The 25,485-nt window shown below is 46.5% G+C and overlaps 1 protein-coding gene across 1 annotated transcript in view; it reads right to left on the bottom strand.

The window, feature by feature from the left end:
• Positions 1-25,485, bottom strand: part of dnah5l (dynein, axonemal, heavy chain 5 like) — a 93,559-nt gene continuing 68,074 nt past the window's right edge. Inside the window, exons 52-76 of the mRNA XM_064941449.1 lie at positions 25,096-25,425; positions 24,734-24,940; positions 24,181-24,423; positions 23,399-23,553; positions 22,349-23,013; positions 19,820-20,100; positions 18,147-18,362; positions 15,367-15,534; positions 13,888-14,106; positions 13,622-13,798; positions 13,228-13,422; positions 12,884-13,039; positions 12,379-12,561; positions 11,838-12,008; positions 11,261-11,639; positions 10,020-10,291; positions 5,173-5,337; positions 4,777-5,044; positions 4,535-4,656; positions 3,272-3,619; positions 2,888-3,076; positions 2,604-2,736; positions 2,222-2,430; positions 767-988; positions 1-482 (exon numbers count right to left, since the gene is read on the bottom strand). Of these exons, the coding sequence (XP_064797521.1) occupies positions 264-482; positions 767-988; positions 2,222-2,430; positions 2,604-2,736; positions 2,888-3,076; positions 3,272-3,619; positions 4,535-4,656; positions 4,777-5,044; positions 5,173-5,337; positions 10,020-10,291; positions 11,261-11,639; positions 11,838-12,008; positions 12,379-12,561; positions 12,884-13,039; positions 13,228-13,422; positions 13,622-13,798; positions 13,888-14,106; positions 15,367-15,534; positions 18,147-18,362; positions 19,820-20,100; positions 22,349-23,013; positions 23,399-23,553; positions 24,181-24,423; positions 24,734-24,940; positions 25,096-25,425 (5,892 nt within the window). The 3' untranslated portion in view covers positions 1-263. The remainder of the gene's footprint in view (positions 483-766; positions 989-2,221; positions 2,431-2,603; positions 2,737-2,887; positions 3,077-3,271; positions 3,620-4,534; positions 4,657-4,776; positions 5,045-5,172; positions 5,338-10,019; positions 10,292-11,260; positions 11,640-11,837; positions 12,009-12,378; positions 12,562-12,883; positions 13,040-13,227; positions 13,423-13,621; positions 13,799-13,887; positions 14,107-15,366; positions 15,535-18,146; positions 18,363-19,819; positions 20,101-22,348; positions 23,014-23,398; positions 23,554-24,180; positions 24,424-24,733; positions 24,941-25,095; positions 25,426-25,485) is intronic.

Raw genomic sequence — 25,485 nt, 5'->3', positions numbered from 1 at the left:
AGTAATTTGGCTGCACAAAATACTAGCATTATTGATTAATCAAATAATTTGCACTACGTAGACAAATAGTAATTCTGAGAAATCACTTGGAATTAGATAAACACACACATTGTCGTCATTGTCATATTCAGAATGTGGTTGAGACACACTATCACTCATTCACACACTCACTCACACACGCACCCCTACCTATCCACTGCCTCCGCCCACACAAACATGTTTTGCAAAACTAAAATGGCTACCACTTGAAATGAAATTCCCACTCATTTGCAGTCACAGAGCAGAGCCACTCCCCTCAGAGTCCAGTGGTCAGGGGACTGGAAGGTGCGCAGCAGCAGGGAGAAGATGAAGGTGAGGTCTGTGCGTCTGGGTTTCTTATACACGGGACAGGGGTACAGGCTTATCCCTTGCTGACGCTTGGCATCGGAAGCCAACGTGCTGATAGCATAGACGTGGACCACAGGGAGGACTGTGAAAAGGACCTGGAAGTGAAAGACGGGGGTGAGACTCAAAAGGCTGGTTTCTAACAACTTCAGACTCAAAGGAAATTCATTACAGACCTGGGTCAAATACATTATGTCAAATACAATTAATCAAGGTGCAATTGAATTTAGAGTTTTCACTTTTGGGACTGTTTCATTGGTATGATCATATACATTTAGTTGTTGTTGACAGAACCTAGGTCTAGTTCATTCAATGTTTTTACCATCGATCTTAGAGATGCAAATAATAATGAGCATAAATATTGATAATGCTATATGCTAACCTTTGGAGGTGACTCTGTGAGTTTGGCGTTTCTCTTGTCCCACCCTGCGCCATCCAGGAAGAGTCCGTAAATGTAGACTCCGCCCATGTCATCTGGCGGTGGCGCTGTGACGTCCTCCCTCATCATCCGGGTGACATCGTTGTGCAGGACAACAGTGTCCAGAGCCCAGCCTTTGGCCAGGTTCATCCTCGTGGTCTCCTGCCTCATGGCAGTCAGAAAGCCCTATGACAAACCACAGTTTATCATGACATGACTTTGAAAACATTTTTTCTGGGTGCTTTAAAAGAACACTATTTAAAATCCTAACATTTATATCATAACGTAATATACATTATTCCCGGGTAATACATAAACAGTACAAGTTCCACACGAAGTACTGTAACCAGATATTCATTGGTGCGACTGCCATGTCTGCTCCACCTCTGAGCTTGTACATTTGCAGTATGTGACTCGTGTCAGGAAACTAGGCATATGTCGCGAGTCACTACTTCACAGGAGAGCCATTTGAACGTAAAGTAGTTTTCATTTTAAGTTAAAAAGTGTACTGTTAGCTAGCTAGCTAATGTTAGCTGGCTGGCTCGCTAGCTAACATTACGTGTATGATCTTATTATTTGTATCTCAGAGCCATTTGCTTTGCTAGTTATAGCCTAATGTTAGCTAGCTAACATTGAACCTGGTTGGTTAGCTACCTGCAGATTCATGCAGGGTAGTAACGTCATGAGTTGTGATTATGGTTAATTGTTTACCCAGCTAGCTAGCTACATGTCTTAACAAAGGACTCCATGCAAGTAACCATTTCAATAGAATGTCACAGCGACAACTGTTGATAGATGTAGCTGGTAAATTCACTCTGGCTAACTACTCCGATTTCAGAGCACTCTCGTCTGAGTATGCCAGAGTGCAGAATAACTGACAAATTTACGAACGCTCAACACCAGTTGAATATGTCCGGTGTCAGTAAATGTTGGCAAAAAAGCATAAATTGTTGCCAGCAGCACAGTTGCAGTCACCAACACTCTGGATAACATATAAACAGCCTAACCTGCTATGCTCGGGCGAGTAAAATAGTCAGTGAGCTGTTCTCTCATTTGTGTCTTGAAGTAGCTAGCCAACGTTTGCCAGTTAGCTTGGGTGCTTGACTGTCATTGTTAGGATAGAACACTCAGATCAACCCTTAAAGAGTTGGGTGGGGCTAAAACTTAAGAGGTTATGAACGATGCTGAAGGGGTGTAGACAAAGAAGAGCTCTCCAGTAGGTACCAACACATTCAAAGGCCATTTTCTCAAAGTTGATCAACTTTCAAAGCAGAATGACTTTCCCATTGTTCCTTTAAATGCAGTGTATGATATACCATTTTGTAGCTCTGTGTCTCTGTTTTTATCCATGTAAAAAAACACAATTTCAAATTCTGCTACATAAGACCGATTCAATGCGGTCGGTCACGTATATCCTACCTGTGGGTTGAAGAAGCCAGTGAGCCAGAACTGGTGGGGCCGTCCACTGGAGATCCAGGTATAAAACTGCTGGTTCCTCTCCAGTAGCTCCGTGAACCAGAAGCCCAGCGTCGCAGAGTCCCAGCTGATCTTCTGCCACAGCTTGGGGATGCGGGCGTCATACATGCTGTCCAGGGCATCCCTCAAATCCTCTGACATGATAATGGTCCCTAATGGTAGATAGTTTAGTTCAGGGACTCGAAACCTATAACCAGACTCAAAGGTCTCACTTCGATTTTGGAGTAGAGAAAAATGTTGTCTAATTTCTTATAAAAAGTTGCTAACTGATCATTTTCATTGTACCTCTGTATGCATTTACAGTATGTGTTTTTTAGAGACTTACCATCAATGGCCAGTTTCAGATCGGTGAGGGTACTCCGTACACAGCCTATGATTCGCTGCATGCGGTCAAGCTCCTGCCGCAGAAAGATGTTCATGGGCTGGAAAAGGCCCATTTTCTGTAGATGAGCTCTCACCTGAAGCACAAAGTACAGGGGACCTTATTATTGATGTAGTTGTTCAGCTGATCTGTGGTACATATGGTATCTTTACAGAGCCAAGATATAACAATTGTTGACTCCAACCCATGATTGACACAATCAACCTTGTCCATATCTGGTTGGTTACCTCATGTGGGACGTAGTCTGGTGGCAGCTTGTCCAGCATCTCGTTGGCCAGTTTCTGGACAGTGGCCTCTCTTGTCTCCCCTCCCCCTCCTCCACTGTCCTTGGGTTGGATATTGATGATGGTGCTTAGGATCTTGTTGGCCATGTTTGTCTGGTACGTAATGTCAGCATTAGGATGAAGACCGAACACCTGTTGGTCACACAACTGTGATTAGTATATGTGTTGTATGTTTGAGTAGTAGAAATGATGTTTGTTGCTCCAGTGTGATAGTAGCCTATTCAAAAATAACCAAAACCTGTCTAACATTAACCGTCTGCTAACTGCAAGCAGAAAATAATGATGCAGCATTAATGTCACACCAATAACATCTCTCCCCCCTCTTACCTCTGGCGAGTCGACCAGTGGCAGGGTCTCAATGTGGAGCAGGTAATCCGGCACATTCTTGGCTTTGGGTATAGTATAACCCTTGTAGAAACAGAACTTGTCGGCGAATGTGCTCTCGCTGAACCACACGCGGGTGAAGGTGTTGAGAAGGTGTTTGTCCAGGTCGTCTGTTACGCGGCCGCCATATTGGACCTCGCCCAGCATATAGCGCAGGCAGCTCCAGTTGACGCCACGCTTCACGTCCAACTCGTCCAGGTGGTTCTGGACAAACTGCATGCTGGAGGTGAAGTCTGCCTGGTTGAACTCGTACGGGATGTTCCAGCCCAGGGGGCCAAACTTACGCCTCTCCTGGATGGAGAAAACCAACACACATGAGATTGATAGAGAGATTGATGGACATCATTGGTTCATCCATTCATTCATTTATTTTCACTGGATAAAATATCATTATAAGTAATAACTGTAGAGTTAAAGCATAGATTGTAATGTAAAGAATGTGAGCGTTTCACAGAAGACCTACTGATTTTCAAAGGGTTCCTTGTCCTGCAGGGGGGAAAGAGAGAGGTATAGAGGCAGAGTACTAGTAAGACCCAGTGAAATACAGAGGCAGAGCACTAGCAAGAACCAGAGAAATACTGAGGCAGAGCACTAGCAAGAACCAGAGAAATACTGAGGCAGAGCACTAGCAAGAACCAGAGAAATACTGAGGCAGAGCACTAGCAAGAACCAGAGAAATACTGAGGCAGAGCACTAGCAAGAACCAGAGAAATACTGAGGCAGAGCACTAGCAAGAACCAGAGAAATACTGAGGCAGAGCACTAGCAAGAACCAGAGAAATACTGAGGCAGAGCACTAGTAATAACCAGAGAAATACAGAGGCAGAGTACTAGTAATAACCAAAGAAATACAGATGCAGAGCACTATTAATAACCAGAGAATTACAGAGGCAGAGTACTAGTAATAACCAGAGAATTACAGAGGCAGAGTACTAGTAATAACCAGAGAAATACAGAGGCAGAGCACTAGTAATAACCAGAGAATTACAGAGTCAGAGTACTAGTAATAACCAGAGAAAAGGGAAGGAAAACATGGAACAGTAGATGGAAAGACTGTTATTGATGTGAACGCTGAAAATGTTAGAGAAGCAACAGCAATTGGGGATATGGGTATTTAATATGATGGTGGGATATTGGGATATGGGATTATGATATGGGTTATGATACGGGGGTGAATCAGGTTCGAAATGATGTTGTTCAGTCTGACCTGAACAGTAGTGTGGAGGAAGGCCACAGCGTATAACAGAGGTCTCCACTGGGGCAGGTTAGTAATCTCCAGCATCTCCTGAGTCACACCGTTGTAGGTCCTTTTCAACCCTGCTTTCATACCTGGACACAACATAAGACCACAAATCTGGTATGACACAAATGAATAATACAAAGATACTGTATATGCCATGTTCATCAATCCAGATTATGAAAATTAACACAGAAGTGGTTTACATGTACCTTGAGGAGGCTCATTGGTGAACTTGATGGATGACTGCAGGAAGTTGATTGGGAACTTGGGGTGGACCTCGGTGGTCAACCACACCCTACAACCACTGTGGATGCTTTCGGTGTTGGTGACCGACTCCAGCAGCTCATCCAGGAAGTCCAGGCCCAGGTGGCAGTTCTGGAGGAGGAGCCAACCTCCATCAGCCATGCTGTTGGCCAATAACCTGCGAGCATGCACTTCCTGGCCCTGCCCCATGGAGATGGGTCTGCAGGGTGCTCCCTACAAGTACACGGCGGACACAACATCAGCAAAACAGTCAACTACATACAGTAGAAAACAGATGCATCATGCTTTTTAGTCTAGGACTAGGCTTAATCTAGGTTTGAAAAACTTGCCACTAAAGCTACCTTTGCTTTTGCAAGCCTCTCTATGTTCTCTGTGGGGTCGGAGCCCATAGACAGGAAGCACACCATGGGAGTCCTCTTGTCACTCTCCGCCCACATAGACTCCATGTCCAGAATGACCCCCTCGGCGTACTTAGGCCCCAGCGACTCAGCGATGTAATGCCGTGCCTGGAACAAAAACCAAAGGGATTCACCAGCTAATGTGGGGAACACAGGCTATACCACTGCCGCTGAGGATTTTCAACACGGTTCATTAGCTTTGGATAAATCTATGGCTTTATTGGAGGTTTTCATTTTGTCATTATGTCATTACCCATGTCACACCCTGGCCAACTAATTAACTAAAACACAAAATACTAAGACCAAGGCGTGACAGAACCCCCCCTAAGGTGCGTACTCCCGAACGCACCTCAAAACCATAGGGAGGGTCCGGGTGGGCGTCTGTCCATGGTGGCGGTTCCGGCTCGGGACGTGGACCCCACTCCATAAATGTCATAGTTTATTATTAACCCTCCTCTTCGCGTCCTGGGATAATCCACGCTCGCCGCCGACCATGGCCTAATAGTCCTCACCCAGAACCCCACTGAACTGAGGAGCAGCTCGTGACTGAGGGTCAGCTCGGGACTGAGGGGCAGCTCGGGACTGAAGCAGCTCGGGACTGAGGGGAAGCTCGGGACTGAGGGGCAGCTCGGGACTGAGGGGCAGCTCGAGACTGAGGGGCAGCCCAGTACTGAGAGGAAGCTCAGCCAGGCAGTTGAATCCGGCAGATCGTGGCTGGCTGGCAGTTCTGGCAGATCCTGGCTGACTGGCGGATCTGGAAGAGTCTGGCTGACTAGCGGATCTGGAAGAGTCTGGTTGACTAGCAGATCTGGAAGAGTCTGGTTGACTAGCAGATCTGGAAGAGTCTGGTTGACTGGCAGATCTGGAATATTCTGGTTGACTGGCAGATCTGGAAGAGTCTGGTTGACTGGCAGATCTGGAAGAGTCTGGTTGACTGGCAGATCTGGAAGAGTCTGGTAGACTGGCAGATATAGAAGAGTCTGGCTGACTGGCAGATCTGGAAGAGTCTGGCTGACTGGCAGATCTGGAAGAGTCTGGCTGACTGGCGGATCTGGAAGAGTCTGGCTGACTGGCAGATCTGGAAGAGTCTGGCTGACTGGCAGATCTGGAAGAGTCTGGCTGACTGGCAGATCTGGAAGAGTCTGGCTGACTGGCAGATCTGGAAGAGTCTGGCTGACTGGCAGATCTGGAAGAGTCTGGTTGACTGGCAGATCTGGAAGAGTCTGGCTGATTGGCGGATCCTGGCAGACTGACGGCTCTGGCTGCTTCATGCTGACTGACGGCTCTGGCTGCTCCATGCTGACTGGCGGCTCTGGCTGCTCCATGCAGATTGACAGCTCTGGCGGCTTCTTGCAGACTGACAGCTCTGACTGTTCCATGCAGACTAACAGCTTTGGCAGCTCCTTGCCGACTGGCAGCTCCTTGCAGACTGGCAGCTCCTTGCAGACTGGCAGCTCCTTGCAGACTGGAAGCTCCTTGCAGACTGGCAACTCCATGCAGACTGGCAGCTCCATGCAGACTGGCAGCTCCTTGCAGACTGGCAGCTCCTTGCAGACTGACAGCTCCTTGCAGACTGGCAACTCCATGCAGACTGGCAGCTCCATGCAGACTGGCAGCTCCATGCAGACTGGCAGCTCCATGCAGACTGGCAGCTCTGGCTGCTCCAAGCAGACTGACAACTCTGGCCGCTCCATGCAGACTGCCAGCTCTGGCTGCTCCATGCAGACTGACAGCTCTGACTGCTCCATGCAGACTGACAGCTCTGACTGCTCCATGCAGGCTGACAGCTCCTTGCAGACTGGCAACTCCATGCAGACTGGCAGCTCCATGCAGACTGGCAGCTTCATGCAGACTGGAAGCTCCATGCAGACTGGCTGCTCTGGCTGCTCCAAGCAGACTGACAGCTCTGGCGGCTTCTTGCAGACTGACAGCTCTGACTGTTCCATGCAGACTAACAGCTTTGGCAGCTCCTTGCCGACTGGCAGCTCCTTGCAGACTGGCAGCTCCTTGCAGACTGGCAACTCCATGCAGACTGGCAGCTCCATGCAGACTGGCAGCTCCTTGCAGACTGGCAGCTCCTTGCAGACTGGCAACTCCATGCAGACTGGCAGCTCCATGCAGACTGGCAGCTCCTTGCAGACTGGCAACTCCATGCAGACTGGCAGCTCCATGCAGACTGGCAGCTCCATGCAGACTGGCAGCTCTGGCTGCTCCAAGCAGACTGACAGCTCTGGCCGCTCCATGCAGACTGGCAGCTCTGGCTGCTCCATGCAGACTGACAGCTCTGATTGCTTCATGCAGGCTGACAGCTCTGACTGCTCCATGCAGGCTGACAGCTCCTTGCAGACTGGCAGCTCCTTGCAGACTGGCAGCTCTGGCTGCTTCATGCAGACTGGCAGCTCAGGCTGCTCCGAACAGGCAGGAGACTCCGGTAGCGCAGGAGAGGAGAAAGGCTCTGATAGCGCTGAACAGACAGGAGACTCCAGCAGCGCTGTAGAGGAGGAAGGCTCTAGAAGCGCTGAAGAGGCGGGAGACTCCGGTAGCGCAGGAGAGGAGAAAGGCTCTGATAGCGCTGAAAAGACAGGAGACTCCAGCAGCGCTGTAGAGGAGGAAGGCTCTAGAAGCGCTGAATAGGCGGGAGACTCCGACAGCGCAGGAGAGGGAGAAAGTGCTGGCTGCGCTGAACAGGCGAGGCGCACTGAAGGCCTGGTGCGTGGTACTGGAACTGGTGGTACTGGATCGAGGACACGCACAGGAAGCCTGGTGCGGGGAGCTGCCACCGGAGGACTGGTGTGTGAAGGTGGCACAGGATGGACTGGACCGTGAAGGTGTACTGGAGAGCCTGAGAGCAGGACTGGCACAGGACGTGCAAGGCTAGGTAGGTACACAGGAGGCCTAGTGCGTGAGGCTGGCACATTTTTTACCAGCCGACTAACACGCACCTCAGGACTAGTATGGAGCGCTGACCCAGGTGCCATTAAATCCCCGACACGCTCCGTCGGACGAATCTTGTACCTAAAGCACCAAGCTAGCAACTCCCTCATTACTCTCTCCTCCAATTTCCCCATTAACTCCTTCACAGTCTCTGCTTCGCTCACCTCCAACACCGGTTCTGGTCTCCTCCTTGGCTCCTCACGATAAACAGGGAGAGTTGGCTCAGGTCTGTCTCCTGACTCAGCCACTCTCCCTCTGAGCCCCCTCCCAATAAATTTTTGGGGCTGACTCACGGGCTTTCCTCTGCGCCGTCGTGAATGCCTCTCCAACTCCATTCTCCTATAGCCCTCTTCGCACTGCTCCAGCGAATCCCAGGTGGGCTCTGGCACTCTCTCTGGGTCGACCGCCCACCTGTCTATTTCATCCCGCGTCGTATACTCCATGCTTCTGCTGTCCATAACGACCTTCCTTCGCTGCTCCTGCTGTCACTGCCTGTTAACACGCTGCTCGGTCCGTGTGTGGTGGGTGAGTCTGTAACGGCGTTCTTCGTTTGTTGAATGAGAGTCGGACCGAAATGCAGCGTGGTGGTTACTCATGTCTTTAATGAAGAAAAAACGGAACGATACATGAAATAACTAATAAATACAAAAACAACAAACGGAACGTGAAACCTATTACAGCCTATCTGGTGAACACTACACAGAGACAGGAACAAACAAACATAAACCCATGTCACACCCTGGCCTGACCAACTAATTAACTAAAACACAAAATACTAAGACCAAGGCGTGACACCCTACTTCTATGCCTATTTTAATAGAGTTCCTGCACACTTAGTGCCAAATTCATTTGGAACTTGTTGAAATATTTTCAAAGCCATTATATTTCGCTGATATTAAATTAGGATCAAATGTGTTCACTTTGGTTAACTGATGTAAAACTAGGCATCGTACCATCAACAGTTCTTTGTCTTGTTTCTTCAGACAAACATAACATTTACTCAGTGTTTGAAGGATTTGGACCCACCCTACACAGTCTGGTTTGTGTAACTTGGCAATGGTTTGGTCGAGAAGGAGAGATGGTGGATTTGAATGGGTAATTGCTGGCTATGCGGACTGTCAGCTGTTCGCTCATTTCAGAGAGGCTTTTTATAGTTCCCTCCCAAGTCAGAACTGAAAGGGGAGACGCTTGTCTGTAACGTACGCATTTGTAAATGATTACAGTACACCTGTGCCTTTCTCTCTCTCTCACCGTCTTCCCCAGAGTTTCCACGGTTACTAAGTAAATTAACTTGTCAAATTATATCACTCAGCAAGTCTTAATTTAGATTTGAAATTAATATAATTTGCTCTTGAATGGTATGACAAGTTTGAGGGCAGCACGTTGATTTTAAATTTGAGTCTTTTAGCAGATGCTCTTATCCAGAGCGACACACAGAAGCAATAAGGATGAAGTGCCTTGCTCAAGGGAACATCGGCAGATCTTTCACAGAGTCGGCTCTGGGATTTGAAACAGCGACCTTTCTGCCACTGGCTCAAAGCTCTTGATTGCTAGGCTACCTGCCACCTTTAATTCTAGAGCACTGTGCCTGCATAAAAATATTAAAGGTACCATCCAGACTCAAGGAAAGATGAATAACGTTTGGGTTGTTCTGGGTAAAAAGCTTTTGCCGTATGTGGGAAATGACATTTTATTCAAGGGGTAAATACAAACTAGTATCTTGAAAATACACTGATATGCATTTTTTCTGTTGAAACAAAAATATATTGTTGCCGATAGCACAGGAAATGTTGACTGAGCAGACACTGACCCAATTTGTACATGAGGTCTAAATAACAACAGATAGGCCCACCCACCTGTGCAATGGTCCGGTCGGGGCACCAGCTCCTGATCAACAATAACTTCCTGAATGTGTCCAGCATGCTGTCGTAACCATCAGGCACCGGGGCCTCCTCGGGGGCCGGCTCGTCGAACCAGGCCCTCCAGGAGCGGTCGTTGTGGGTGACCTGGGTCAGCAGCTGGGTGAAGGGGTGCACGCTAGACAGCTGAACCAGGTTCAGCCACGTTATGTCCAGGATCCAGCGCCGCGGCTTGGGCTCCACAGAGTTCAGGTCCAGGGCTGCACCTCCTAGGAGAGGAGGAGATATATTCCATATGTGTATAACTATACAATCATTTGAAGTTCTAAATTTGTGTAGGATATTCTGTAATGCATGGTGCACAGTTAATATCCTTACTACTCATGGTTCAATAATGATTGAATTGAATAACGGCAACAAATGTAAGAGATAGAAAGTGAGAATTATTAAGCTTCCCATATGACGACGCACTGCTGATTTGTAACAAATCTCACATCTCAATTTACACAAATCTAAGTGGGGTTGAGGGTTAAGAAGCGCATTAAACTCAGAGGGTTTGCTTAGGGAATACTGGCTTCATTTTAAGATGGAAGCTTGACAGATAACAATTCTCTTTACTGTAAAGGTTGAAAAGTAGTCAATATTGGACATAAGAGGAACTGCATGCAAATACAATAAGAGAAAACAAAGAGTTCTTCCAAATACATAGCTTGATGTACATTATAGCAGTCAAAGAAGGTCCTAATACCATTGGTGTGTGAGAGGGGGAATTCAGGGGGCTAAAATAGATCTGGATGCATACAGTCAGCAGTGTGATGTAAGCTGAACTAGGGCTGGGGTATTCAGTTACCCCCCTTGTGGGTAGGCCAAGTTGCATGTGAGACACACTATGAGATACCCTACATGGGTGATAAGAGCAAAGTGATGGGTGTCACTCTTTTCGTTGTGAAAAGACACATTGATATAGGTATGTGTGATTGGTAATGACTGATATTAATTGAAGGGTTACGTTGAAATGGTCTTTTTTTAAATCGCAGATAGGTGACCAGGAAAATATAGGCTCTAGACTACAGTTAGGCCTCACAGTTTATCCTGGCCAGGTCATGTTCAGTCTTATCATAACCTAGTCAAAACATCAGCCACATTCATAACAAATCAGGAGGTACTGAAACAATCCAATGTTAATGTGATAAAGGTCTGAAAGTTGCAATGGAAAATATGAATGTAACTGGCCAAACCTTTGATGAAGGTTTGAAAGTCGCTGTGGGAGATGTTCCTGGCCTGCAGGTCGACCTTCAGGGCCAGCAGGAGGGTGAAGAGGAACTTGTGATCCTCATACAGGCCTCTAGCTGTATATCTAAACGCCTGATAGGTCAGAAACTCAATGATGTTGAGGATCCTTTTAGAGGTGATTTGGGACTTGGTGGATTTCTCCATGGACGAGTCGAAGATGCCCAGGAACTGGCGGAGGGAGGTCTGGTACATGATGTTGACCAGGCTCATCTCTACTATGAGGAAGTAGAGGATGCTGCCCCGTGTGGCCACCGGGCGGTACTCCTCCCTGGCCAGATTGATCTTCACCTCTGTATCGGCTGCCACCTTAAGCTTCTCACTCACCTGTTGGGAACATTTCAAGTACAATGTTGGACTACTGTGTCACAAATCTGAGAACATTTAAATCAATACATATAGGGGAAATACATATAGGTATATCTAAAAATGTATTTCAAAAATGATGCTCTTGCATGCATTAATCTCTTTCATACATCATCATTGGAAAGAAATCATGCACACACAGTCCAAACACACAGATACCTCCTCTGCTGTGGTCTTGGTGACTCTCAGGACCTCTATAAGGGACTCGTCCTCCACCAGAGAGCCCTCAGTGCTGGTCAGTCTGTACAGGAGGTTATCCTCCAGCTCCTGCATCTTCCTCTTGTTAGAAGTCACTTCTTCTAAGAGCTTCACACGCTCCGACTCCAGCTCCTGAGAGAGAGAGAGAGAGAGAGAGAGAGAGAGAGAGAGAGAGAGAGAGAGAGAGAGAGAGAGAGAGGGAGGGAGGGAGAGAGAGAGAGAGGGAGAGAGAGAGAGAGAGAGAGAGAGAGAGAGAGACAGACAGACAGACAGACAGACAGACAGACAGACAGACAGACAGACAGACAGACAGACAGACAGACAGACAGACAGACAGAAATAAGCATGTCTTGTAAGAGCAAGGAGGTACTTGTATTTCTTGAAACTCTGTATAAACTCTGTGTGACTGACAGCTGTATTTGACTAGCTTTACCCAAACAATATGAATGGCATCCCCAGTTATGCACTCTATAGGTATACTGCATAAATGGGATCCATGTACCTGTTTCTCTATTTGGATGACCCGGCCAAGCAGCTGGTCCTCCAGGCCTTTGAGAGTGACAGTGAAGTCCACCACAGCAGTCTTAGCACTGATCTCAGGGGTGTAGGCCGGGTTAGCCAGCTTAGTGGTGATATAGAGGGTGAACTCCTTCATCACATCCACCTCTTTGTCGCCTACCTTCACCTAGGGACAGGACAGGCAACAGAGGGCTGGAAGAGATACTCTATGAAATGGCAACAGAGAGCCGGAGGCTTCTTGTCATAGCACAGGCATCTTGGAGCCAATATTAAAAACGATTACGTTCATATCCCCCATAGAGCTTAATAAAACAAAAGGGGGTCGAAACTAGAGCAAAAATTAGTTTTCCAGGCACTATTATAATTATTTATCAAATAGTATTTGCAAACTATCAGCTGTGCAAGCACAAACATGACTCCAAGACGTTTAACTCCAAGACAGCACAAACCCCATACATCTACATTGATGACAAAAAGCAATATATTACTTTATACGTGGAGCCAGACTTGATGAAGTTCTTCTCCAGAATGTTGTCCAGGGCAGGGTCTAGCTCCTCTCCTACGTCCTCGATCAGTAGGGGGCGGCCCAGAGACATGCTGTCCTCCAGGTGGGAGCGGAAGTACTTGTGGTTCAAACATGTCACCTGAAACAGTCAGTAACAGAGATGGTAATAAAAACCTATGTTCACATCATGGTTTATTTTTATTGTTTTATACAAAACAGGTAAGGTCAAGTTCATTTGGATTAAAGAAATGTGTTTCTCCAGACATTTATCTCATACAGATTGACTTTTTATGGGTGAGATAACTGTAGCTACTCGGTCCTCGTTACCTCTAGCTCCCTATCCTTCTCACGGTTCTTGATCCAGATCTTTCCCTGGCCTTGTGGGTCGATGAGGAGGGGGTAGCGTGAGGCCTTGGTGACGATAATGCCATTCTGGATGGACAGGTCGTCATTGGGTAGGCCCTGAAGGTTCCACTCCCCCACAGTGGCATTGTCCACCAGCATACTGATCACATTCAGCTCCTACAGCGGTTATGGTAAATTCAAGGTCAATTCCAGTATGGTCTCAAGCAGCACAACTAATCAGCTCAATGTGATAATTTTGTCCAATGATAATATCAAATGTAGTGACTACGTACTAACATCATTGTTACAAAGTTAAGACCTTGTATCTATATGGACAAAAGGGACAAGAACAGTGAAGAGTGGAGCTGAGTCTTACATCACTGTAGGGGATGTGGTGGCTGCTCATCTCCTTTCTCCAGAGCTGTAGAAGTAGGTTGCGGTATTCCTGGTTAAAGGGACCAGCGTAGGACAGGAAGCCAGTAGCCAGCAACACGTCTCCAACCAGGTGTCTGATCTGAGTCTGGAACAGGGCACTGCTCTCGGTCCAGCGGATCTGACAGACAAACACAACAAAGATAGACGCATGGAGATGTCAACAACAATATGGCATGACAGTTTGAGGAGTTGGCTAAAGCTCCTCACCTTCTCACCACCAAGCCCGTCGATTAGTGCGGTGGCGTTGGCCATCTTGCGTCGGCAGACCGTGGCGTCGTCCATTAGGGTCTGCTTCTCCCTCATGGCGGAGTCATAGAGCGCCTGCACCTCATCCAGCTCCCTCTGCTTAGCGTCTAGCTGCTCCTGGGCCCGGGACAACTCCCCCTGGGCCACACCAAGTCGGGCCTCCTGCAGGGTCAGGTTGGCCTGGGGACATATTTAAAATAATTGGTTTGGTGAGTAACCTTGTTTGAGAACTGAGGACTTGCGTTAGCTCCCTGAGCTAATGACTAGGCTGTATGTAACTCAGTGGGCTAACACGGACTTGCACAGTAGTGTGCAGAAGATCTGGGTTTTTAACCAGCCAGTCAAGGGGGGGTGAGGTGTAATGTGAGGTCACTTAGAAATGTCCTTGTTTTCGAAAGAAAAGCACATTTTTTCCCCATACAAATAACATCAAATTAATCAGAAATACAATAAATCAATAATTGTTAATGTCGTAAATGACTATTGTTGCTGGAAACAGCTGATTTTTAATGGAATATCTACATAGGCGTACAGAGGCCCATTGTCAGCAACCATCACTCCTGTGTTTCAATGTCACGTTGTGTTAGCTAATCCAAGTTTATCATTTTAAAAGGCTAATTGATCATTAAAAAACATTTTTCAAAAATGTTAGCACAGATGAAAACTGTTGTTCTGATTAAAGAAGCAGTAAAACTGCTTTAGACTAATTGAGTATCTGGACCATCAGCATTTGTGGGTTCGATTACAGACTCAAATCGTCCAGAAACAAAGAACTTTCTTCTGAAACTCGTCGGCCTATTCTTGTTCTGAGAAATGAAGGCTATTCCTTGTGAGAAATTGCCTAGACACTGAAGATCTCGTTCAATGCTGTGTAGAACAGCGCAAACTGGCTCTAACCAGAATATAAAGAGGAGTGGGAGGCCCCGGTGCACAACTGTACACCTATGTAGATATTCATTTTTTTTTATCTGCCGTTTTAACATTTCTACACTGTATTTCTGATCAATTTGATGTTATTTTAATGGGGTGGCAGGGTAGCCTAGTTGTTAAAGCGTTGGACTAGTAACCAGAAGGTTGCAAGTTCAAATCCCAGAGCTGACAAGGTACAAATCTGTCATCCTGCCCCTGAACAGGCAGCTAACCCACTGTTCCTAGGCCATCATTGAAATTAAGAATTTGTTCTTAACTGACTTGCCTAGTTAAATAAAAAATGGACATTTTGCTTTTCTTTCAAAAACAAGGACATTTCTAGTTGACCCCAAACCTCTGAACAGTAGTGTACATAATTGTGTTAACTCCCTGAACTAATGCCTAGGCTTTGGGTCAGTGGGCCAACACAATGTTAAAGACCAGGGTCAAATCTTTCTCAACCTACTTTTGGTACATAAGTATACAGTATATTCCCTTCAAAGAAGGGTCCATGGTTGTTGAGTAGTGTACCTTCAAAGGGAGGACCTCTTTGTTAATGGAAAAGAAGTCCTTCATAGCTTCAGTCCAGGAGCAGAGGCCAGCCACGTTACCACAGATCCTCTTGGCTGCCTCCAGGTTGTAGTCCTCCATGTCCAGGTATGGTGCCAACAGCTCCACTACCTCCTCAGTGATAGAATCCTGGTGACGTGAGAGTACAAGAGTAAACAAATTCATTGGAAGTGATGTGGGGGCATAAGTCGTAATGGAAAGTACTGAAAACTGGAATCTGACATCCGTTATGTTGTAATTACATGTAATTAAATGTTATATTACAGGGATATTCAACTTCAGGGAAGGAAGACTGGAAAACTGTAATTCTCATGTTCAGTCTCTCTTTTAAATCAGGGGCACCAGGTAAGTGGGCTATCTGGCCAATTAGTTCATTAGAAAAACATCTATTAAAAGGCTCATGACAGATTGGACAGAAGAAGGTCAGTCAATCATCTCAGACGGCATGTTGTTTCACAACTCCAAAAACACCATGTTTCTCTGAGTGTTTATGGGACAAAGGGCTGTGATATCAGGTTCCTTGACTTCACTGGCACCTCTGTCTCTATTTCACACTGCCACACAGTCACTATGCGGGGGCTATCCCCTGGCGTCCATATTTCACTGCCTGGACAGCTTTCCTAATCCCCTCCTAAGTAAGTGTGTGTGTGTGTGTGTGTGTGTGTGTGTGTGTGTGTGTGTGTGTGTGTGTGTGTGTGTGTGTGTGTGTGTGTGTGTGTGTGTGTGTGTGTGTGTGTGTGTGTGTGTGTGTGTGTGTGTGTGTGTGTGTGTGTGTATTGTGATGGCCCTGAATTTTTCTGAACCGTCTCAGTGCAGCTCCTTCCAATAGGTTTCTTTCCCTTTAATTCCCAATTAAATAGCCAGCATCAGCTGCGCAAAAGGGGGGTTGTGATGGAGACGTGAAGGAGGATGTGTTCAACTCTCAGTTCCCGACGCTTCTCTATTCCATTGTTTTGTTGCCGTTAAACGTGTGTTTTGTAGCCTAATAGAGTTTACCTAGGATCGGATCCACTCTTTGCGTCCGTGGACTACACCTCTCCGTTCTTCGTGGCCTAAAAGGAGAAACCAATGTTTTCTCTGGTAGGCAAAACCTACCTGGCACCCCTATAAATAATAACCTCAAGTCAAAACCGTTACAGTATGTGCGCGTGTGTGTGTGTGTGTGTGTGTGTGTGTGTGTGTGTGTGTGTGTGTGTGTGTGTGTGTGTGTGTGTGTGTGTGTGTGTGTGTGTGTGTGTGTGTGTGTGTGTGTGTCAGTCAGATGAGTGTAGACAGTTGGGGGAAAAAAACTCTAGAGCTGCTATAGACAGTGAATGAAAGTGCTGTATTGAAGCCACAAATACTGATAGACAGTGAATGACAGAGTTGTATTTATAACCTAGGCTAGTAATGATCTGAGAAGGGGCTTTACTTTGAAACCTGTTAGCTGTACTGTCGGTGAGACATTTTAGACAGAGTCCCCATAGGGTTAACACGTCTCAGACAGACAGCTTTAATCAAGCTGCCCACTCAAGAAAAAGCTTCAAACTGTAACCAGTGCCTGCAACCTGTCTCAGGTTATCAGCCAACCTACTAGGGTAGCTACAAACAGCCCAGGAATGAAATCATCAACATGTATTGATCATGTCTTTTCTAATGCTGCAGAAATTTGCTTGAAAGCAGTATCCAGATCCATCGGATGTAGTGATCACAATATAGTAGGCTGGGCCTATTATAGTGTATAAGAGGTCATGCAAGAAGTTTTGTAGTGATTCCTATGTTGTTGATGTAAGAATGTCTATTGGTTCGTGGTGTGTAATGACGAGCAAACAGAGACTGCACTTGACACATTTATGAAACTGCTTATTCCAGTTTATAATAAGCATGCACCCATTAAGAAAATGACTGTAAAAACAGTTAAATCCCCATGTGTAGATGAGGAATTGAAAAATTCAAATGCCTGAAGATTGGTTGAGAGAAATTGATAATAAAAAGATTGTGGGGGATGTTTTGTTAGACTTGAGTCTGACCTTTGACATTATCAATCATAGTCTGCTGCTGGCAAAACTTTGTGCATGAATTTGTGCATGAAGCAGATGCGGTGCGACTCAAGTCAGGTGGAAGACGGTGTCCCCTCTCTCAGGTCAGTCTCACCGGAGGAAAGGGAGGAGAGAGCAGGGACCGTGAGAGATGGTTGGGAAAAATCATTTTGAAAGGTCATCCAACTGAATTCCAAGTCGGAAACTCTGGAATCTTTCTAGAGCTCCGACTTTTCGACCTGAAGATAATTGATGTTTTGATTTTACCTTGTTGACCATCAGATGTAGTTACCATCAGTCCAGTAAAATAAAAAAGCAAATGATTTCAATTCATTCTCCACATTGCCTCAGCAGTGCTAAACCAACTGATCTATTTTGTTATCAAACCTCGAGTTTTGAAATATAATATGGTCCGATTAACAATATTGGCAGGACAATCATATAGCCAATATGCTGTGATAATGTATTAGGCCTACTGTCCAAACCTCATTCCTACAAAACTGTTTGTGTGGGGCTAACGTTAAAAAACATATGAGCTGTAGATCTCAGCTGCTTTTTGACTGCGAAAGTGATCTTGAGGTTGGTGACCACTGGTGTAAGTCTATGTGTCTTAAGACTTATAACCACTCGAGAATGCACTTGGACAAGGTGAATTTGATCATTTAAGACCGATTAAATATGCCCATACATCTTGGAACCTTTTCACCCATTAATATGGCTTACCTTACTAAAGTTGACCAGCATGCTGACGAAGCCAGACTGCTGCATTAGTTTGAGGGCCTCGCCCCACGAGGGCCGGGGGCAGGGTCTCTCTGGGTCCTGGGTGACAGGGTCTACCCTGCGCTGGAACAGCAGCAGCACGGCGTCCATGATGCGCATGATCAGGTGTGGGGGCTTGCCAAGTTTCCTCACTGTGGCGATGTCCGCAGGCTTGATGGTCTGGGGAAAACAGGACACTGAACAAAATAATTCTGATTTCCCTTTTCAAATGGTTTTCATTTTCGTCACTTTCTAAAATTATTAGCTTGAGGTTGGTGGCCATATAATGATGCAGGATTTATACTGTACAAATGGTGAGGCATCACTACTGTACTAATGGTGCAGGATCATTACTGTACTAATGGTGCAGGATCATTACTGTACTAATGGTGCAGGATCATTACTGTACTAATGGTGCAGGATCATTACTGTACTAATGGTGCAGGATCATTACTGTACTAATGGTGCGGGATCATTACTGTACTAATGGTGCGGGATCTTTACTGTACTAATGGTGCGGGATCTTTACTGTACTAATGGTGCAGAATCACTACTATACTAATGGTGCAGGATCATTACTGTACTAATGGTGCGGGATCATTACTGTACAAATGGTGAGGCATCACTACTGTACTATTGGTGCAGGATCATTACTGTACTAATGGTGCGGGATCCTACATTTACATTAACATTTAAGTCATTTAGCAGACGCTCTTATCCAGAGCGACTTACAAATTGGTGAATTCACCTTCTGACATCCAGTGGAACAGCCACTTTACAATAGTGCATCTAAATCATTTAAGGGGGGGGGGGGGTGAGAAGGATTACTTTATCCTATCCTAGGTATTCCTTGAAGAGGTGGGGTTTACTGTACTAATGGTGCGGGATCTTTACTGTACTAATGGTGCAGAATCACTACTATACTAATGGTGCGGGATCATTACTGCACTAATGGTGCGGGATCATTACTGCACTAATGGTGCAGAATCACTACTATACTAATGGTGCGGGATCATTACTGCACTAATGGTGCGGGATCATTACTGCACTAATGGTGCGGGATCATTACTGTACTAATGGTGCAGGACTAATGGTGCAGGATCATTACTGTACTAATGGTGCGGGATCATTACTGTACTAATGGTGCGGGATCTTTACTGTACTAATGGTGCGGGATCTTTACTGTACTAATGGTGCAGAATCACTACTATACTAATGGTGCGGGATCATTACTGCACTAATGGTGCGGGATCATTACTGCACTAATGGTGCGGGATCATTACTGTACTAATGGTGCAGGACTAATGGTGCAGGATCATTACTGTACTAATGGTGCGGGATCATTACTGTACTAATGGTGCGGGATCTTTACTGTACTAATGGTGCGGGATCTTTACTGTACTAATGGTGCAGAATCACTACTATACTAATGGTGCGGGATCATTACTGCACTAATGGTGCGGGATCATTACTGCACTAATGGTGCAGGATCATTACTGTACTAATGGTGCAGGATCATTACTGCACTAATGGTGCAGGATCATTACTGCACTAATGGTGCAGGGTCATTACTGTACTTCGACTGATACGATGGACAGAAAAAGCAAACTCAACAATGTAGCAAATCCTATTCTCACCTGCAATGCGGTCTCCGCGGCTGCTAATGCAGGCTTGGCTGCCTCTAGCTTCCTCTCGGCCACTTTCTTATCGGCTTCAATCTCGTCCACGATGGCCTGAGCCTTGTCCTTCACTTTCTGAACCTGCATCTTGACCTTCTCGGCCGCCTGGGCCTTGGCTGTTACCTCCTGCAAGACGCCATCAGCCTTCTTGGAGGCCACCTCCAGCTCCTGTTCCTTAACAGCCAGCTCCTTGGACAGCTGGCTCACAGACTGCTCTGCCTCCATCAGCTTGGCCAGGCCTGGGGAGAGTGAGATTGTGTCAGGTGGTGAAAAAGAGCTTTAGTCGGTGTTCCTCAACGTTCTGTTTTAGGACCACAATTGTTTTCACTACATTTACCTCTTGGGGATTTCATTCAAAAACATAATGTTAGTTTTCATTGCTATGTGGATGACACACAGCTGTACATTTCAATGAAACATGGTGAAGCCCCAAAATTGCTCTCGCTGGAAGCCTGTGTTTCAGACATAAGGAAGTGGATGGCTGTCATCTTTATGATGACTTTTAAACTCGGACAAAACAGAGATGCTTGTTCTAGGTACCAAGAAACAAAGAGATCTTCTGTTGAATCTGACAATTAATCTTGATGGTTGTACAGTCGTCTCATAACTGTGAAGGACCTCGGTATTTACGTAACATTGCAAAAATCTGACATTTTCTGCCCAAAATGATGCAGAAAAATTAATCCATGCATTTGTTACTTCTAGGTTAGACTACTGCAATGCTCTCCTTTCCGGCTACCCAGATAAAGCACTAAATAAACTTCAGTTAGTGTTAAATACGGCTGCTAGAATCCTGACTAGAACCAACATTTTGTATCATATTACCACAGTGCTAGCCTCCCTACACTGGCTTCATGTTAAGGCAAGGGCTGATTTCAAGGTTTTGCTGCTAACCTACAAAGCATTACAATGGCTTGCTCCTATCTATCTTTCTGATCTGGTCCTGCCGTACATACCTACACGTACGCTACGGTCACAAGACGCAGGCCTCCTAATTGTCCCTAGAATTTCTAAGCAAACAGCTGGAGGCAGGGCTTTCTCCTATAGAGATCCATTTTTATAGAATGGTCTGCCTACCCATGTGAGAGACGCAGACTCGGTCTCAACCTTTAACTCTTCATTGAAGACTCATCTCTTCAGTAGGTCCTATGATTGAGTGTAGTCTGGCCCAGGTGTGTGAAGGTGAACGGAAAAGTACTGGAGCAACGAACCGCCCTTGCTGTCTCTGTCTGGCTGGTTCCCCTCTCTCCACTGGGATTCTCTGCCTCTAACCCTATTACAGGGGCTGAGTCACTGCTTACTGATGCTATTCCATGCCGTCCCTAGGAGGGGTGCGTCACACGAGTGGGTTGAGTCACTGACGTGGTCTTCCTGTCTGGGTTGGTGCCCCCCCTTGGGTTGTGCCGTGGCGGAGATCTTTGTGGGCTATACTCGGCCTTGTCTCAGGATGGTAAGTTGGTGGTTGAAGATATCCCTCTAGTGGTTTGGGGCTGTGCTTTGGCAAAGTGGGTGGGGTTATATCCTGCCTGTTTGGCCCTGTCCGGGGGTATCATTGGATGGGGCCACAGTGTCTCCTGACCCCTCCTGTCTCAGCCTGTAGTATTTATGCTGCAGTAGTTTATGTGTCAGGGGGCTAGGGTCAGTCTGTTATATCTGGAGTATTTCTCCTGTCTTATCCGGTGTCCTGTGTGAATTTAAGTATGCTCTCATTAATTCTCTCTCTCTCTCGCTCTCTCTCTCTCTCTCTCTCTCTCTCTCTCTCTCTCTTCTTTCTCTCTGTCTCTCTGTCTCTCTGTCTCTCTGTCTCTCTGTCTCTCAGAGGACCGGAACCCTAAGACCATGCCTCAGGACTACCTTGTATGATGACTCCTTGTTGTCCCCAGTCAACCTGGTCATGCTGCTGCTCCAGTTTCAACTGTTCTGCCTGCGGCTATGGAACCCTGACCTGTTCACTGCGATTACTATTATTTGACCATGCTGGTCATTTATGAACATTTGAACATCTTGGCCATGTTCTGTTATAATCTCCACCCGGCACAGCCAGAAGAGGACTGGCCACCCCTCTTAGCCTTGTTCCTCTCTAGGTTTCTTCCTAGGTTATGGCCTTTCTAGGAAGTTTTTCCTAGCCACCGTGCCTCTATACCTGCATTGCTTGCTGTTTGGGGTTTTAGGCTGGGTTTCTGTACAGCACTTTGATATATCAGCTGATGTAATAAGGGCTATATAAATACATTTGATTTGATTTGAAATTTAATTTGATTAATGGCGATAAACAAGACGTTATAGCCTTTCACTTATAATAAATGAATACTGTCTGTCCGTGCAAAAAGTGCAACAATGCACTTGTTACAATGTCTCCAGCTTTGCTCCAGTGGTGCCGTAGTACTATGGATGACCCTGTAAAGCAACACATTTCCCTGCACCTATCCGGTGTATGTGGCAATAAAACATAACACATATATTTGTTTTTGAATAGTTTTACCTTACCTGTTTTCATGCGCTCAGCAAGCATGCCCACTTGAGCGATCTTCTCTGAGTAGATGATCTTATAGCCGTCGATGAAGGACAGGTAGGACCTGGGAGTGACGTAGGTCTGACGGCGGAACCGTTCAAAGTACTCTGTGCACTTCTCGGCCACCAGGTCCTGAAAGGTCCCCATGGTGTGGACTACACTCTGCTTCACTTCCTCAGAGCATTGGAACGTATACTGGGACAGGAAGTGATGTGCGACTGCCACTAGTGCGTCCCGTGGCCAACGCTGGAACCAGTCAATAGTACAGCCCGATATCAGACCTGGGAACTTGAGGGCTCTTGTTCGGAACTTCTCCCCCACCGGCGAGAAGCACAACACCACGTGCAGGTTGCTCCTCACACGCGACAGGAAGTAGTCGTAGAGGTTTTCGGCAGTAGGTGGGTGGCGAGGGTGCTCGCGCTTCATGGCTGGGATGAGGTCCTGGGTGATTTCATCGACTTCGTCACGGGCGAACAGGTTGGAGACTTCGCCCGAGGCCAGCACATTGTTCATGTACTCCAGGAAGGACTCCTCCTTTATGTCGTTGTCGGTGAAGATGAAGGTGACTCCTTTGCCCTGTTGTCCGGCGATGCGGTACAACGACTTCAGGTCCTCCATGAGGTTGTTGGTGTTGTACGTCCTGTCGAATGAATGAGATAAACAGAATTTTCTTCACACCAACTCCAGTTAACAAGATTCAATCAAACGGTAATCCACTATTTTATCTTCTAAAATCTACTATGCTACTGTCATTAGCCTATCAAAAAGGTACATGGTTTACCGCATGCTCCACTGATCTATTTAGATCTGTGATTATCAATGAATTTACCTGTGATTATCCATGAATTAGATCTGTGATGATCAATTATGTGATTATTAACCCAATCTCTCTGTAACTGAATACAGAGTACAGACCACAGGATCCAGACCAGGGATGGGAACCACTGGTTAGTATGTCTTCATGATGATGATTAGGGTTTGGGTGTCTTTATGATGATGATTAGGCTTGTATCTAGAAGGCCGACCTGGTCAGGATGATTTGAAAGCTCTGGTATCCAGCGATGAAAGAGGCCAGGCGGGTGAGGCTCTGCTTCCCTGAGCCACCCACCCCCACCAAGAGGGCGTTCCCTTGAGGGGTGCGGACGATACGACTGATCTTCATCAGGTGGATCATTGCATCCTGCCCGGCGATAAAGAGAAGGAGCATCAGCCAATAGGAATACAGAGCGACAGCAGGATACTACTACATGTTGTTGAGTGAAAACATGGTAGTGCATTTGTGTGTACTAACGTGTCAGTCAATAATGACAATGGCTACCAGAAGCTACCAGAAGATAGGGGAGTATGCTAACTGGTAAATCCCATGATATGGAATAGTTAAGCAATAAGGCACCTCGGGGGTTTGTGGTAGATGGCCAATATACCACGGCTAAGGGCTTGTTTTATGTACAACTCAAAGCGGAGTGCCTGGATACAGCCCTTAGCCGTGGTGTATTGGCCATATACCACAAACCCCAGGGGTGCCTTATTGCTGTTATAAACTGGTTACCAATGCAATTATAGCAGTAAAATAAATATTTTGTCATACCCGTGGTATACAGTCTGATACACCACGGCTGTCAGCCAATCAGGATTCAGTGCTCGAACCACCCAGTTTATAATTTAGAATAGAACGCTCAATTCACTGTTATCTTTTTCACACTGTCAAGCCAACCAGAACCGTGCTGTACAGTGTAACCAGGTCACTGATGTATTGCTTGGCTCGTTTCGGTAGTGTGAAAGGGCTAATACTGTAGTTTGCTTTTACCTCGAAGAAGACCAGGTCCATGGCACTGCCTCTGACTGCCTCGTTGTACTGCAGTTGGAACGTGGCGAGGCGCTCCGACAGGGCCTGGAAGGACGGGATGGGCTCATAGACCTTGGGGGCCTCCAGCTCCATGTCCTCTGGCTCCTCCCCTGTGGTCTCGGGGGCATCCTTCAGGAAGTCCACAAAGTAGGCCTCCCACTGGGGGTGCTCTATCATGGCTGTTCCATGCTCCTCCACTGTAACCTAAGGGAGACAGTTCTCTGTGGTTGGTAACCAGTTTGATAATGTGTTTAACTATGCTTTCTTTATAAATATGCTTTCAGAAATATAGTGAGAAAGATGTAGTGTTATTAAAAGTAAAATATGAAATCAAAACACTTGTTATTCTATAACAAAACTAAGCCAATTTCAAAAAATCTATAATTATAAAATGTGATATTCAAATGCATAGCTATGTGTCCATCTTTTATAAAGTTACACCTGTTGAGAACAGGACACCAATTCAAACCGCATAACAGAGGATATATGAACAGAATCTACACTCTATACCCACCTTCTCCAGCATGCTGTCAAAGCTCTGTCTGTCCTTGTGGTCAACGAAACGGTCAGCAATGACCCGGGTACACTCGTGGTGGAAGAGTGACGCCAGCACCTCTGGCCCCTGGCACACCTCGGTCCTCACCGTTAGAATACCCTGCCAGATACGACTGAGGTCTCGCAGGTTGAAGATGTAGTGGAACTTGGCTGGGGAGGGCAGCATCTGAGGATGTCACATAAATGGATGGATGAATTAATCATTCATTACACCCCCTGAAGCACAAGCAGCAGCACAGTGGCAAGGAAAAAATAATCTCAAGAGGAACCAGACTCCCTCCATCCTCCTCTGGCTGTGTTAGGTATGTCACAGTACTGTACCTTGGCTTTGACAGCTTGCCACACCCTCCTAGTGGTGGGCACCAGGGCGCTGGCCAGGGTGCACACCTCCTCAGGGAAGCCCCTCTCGGGGCAGAAGTAGCCATGTGCCACAGTACGGAAGATCTTGTCGATGGAGGAATTGGAGGGCAGAGTGCAGTTGAAGGTGCTGAACTGCCTCTTGAGGCGCTGAGGCACGTCGTTGCGCCCGCCCCCGGGGTGGATCATGGCCGCCACTAGCTGAACATCCACCACGCTGGTGAACTCCCCTGGTCTCTCCAGGCTGTAGAAACCACCCTGCTCCATCAGCTGACGCACTATCTCATTGGTTATCTGTTGGATGGACACACAATCTCATTGGTTATCTGTTGGATGGACGCACAATCTCATTGG

The sequence above is a fragment of the Oncorhynchus masou genome, chromosome 28 (genome assembly GCF_036934945.1).
Source record: "Oncorhynchus masou masou isolate Uvic2021 chromosome 28, UVic_Omas_1.1, whole genome shotgun sequence".
NCBI lineage: Eukaryota > Metazoa > Chordata > Actinopteri > Salmoniformes > Salmonidae > Oncorhynchus > Oncorhynchus masou.
This window is presented reverse-complemented; position numbering and strand designations above follow the sequence as displayed.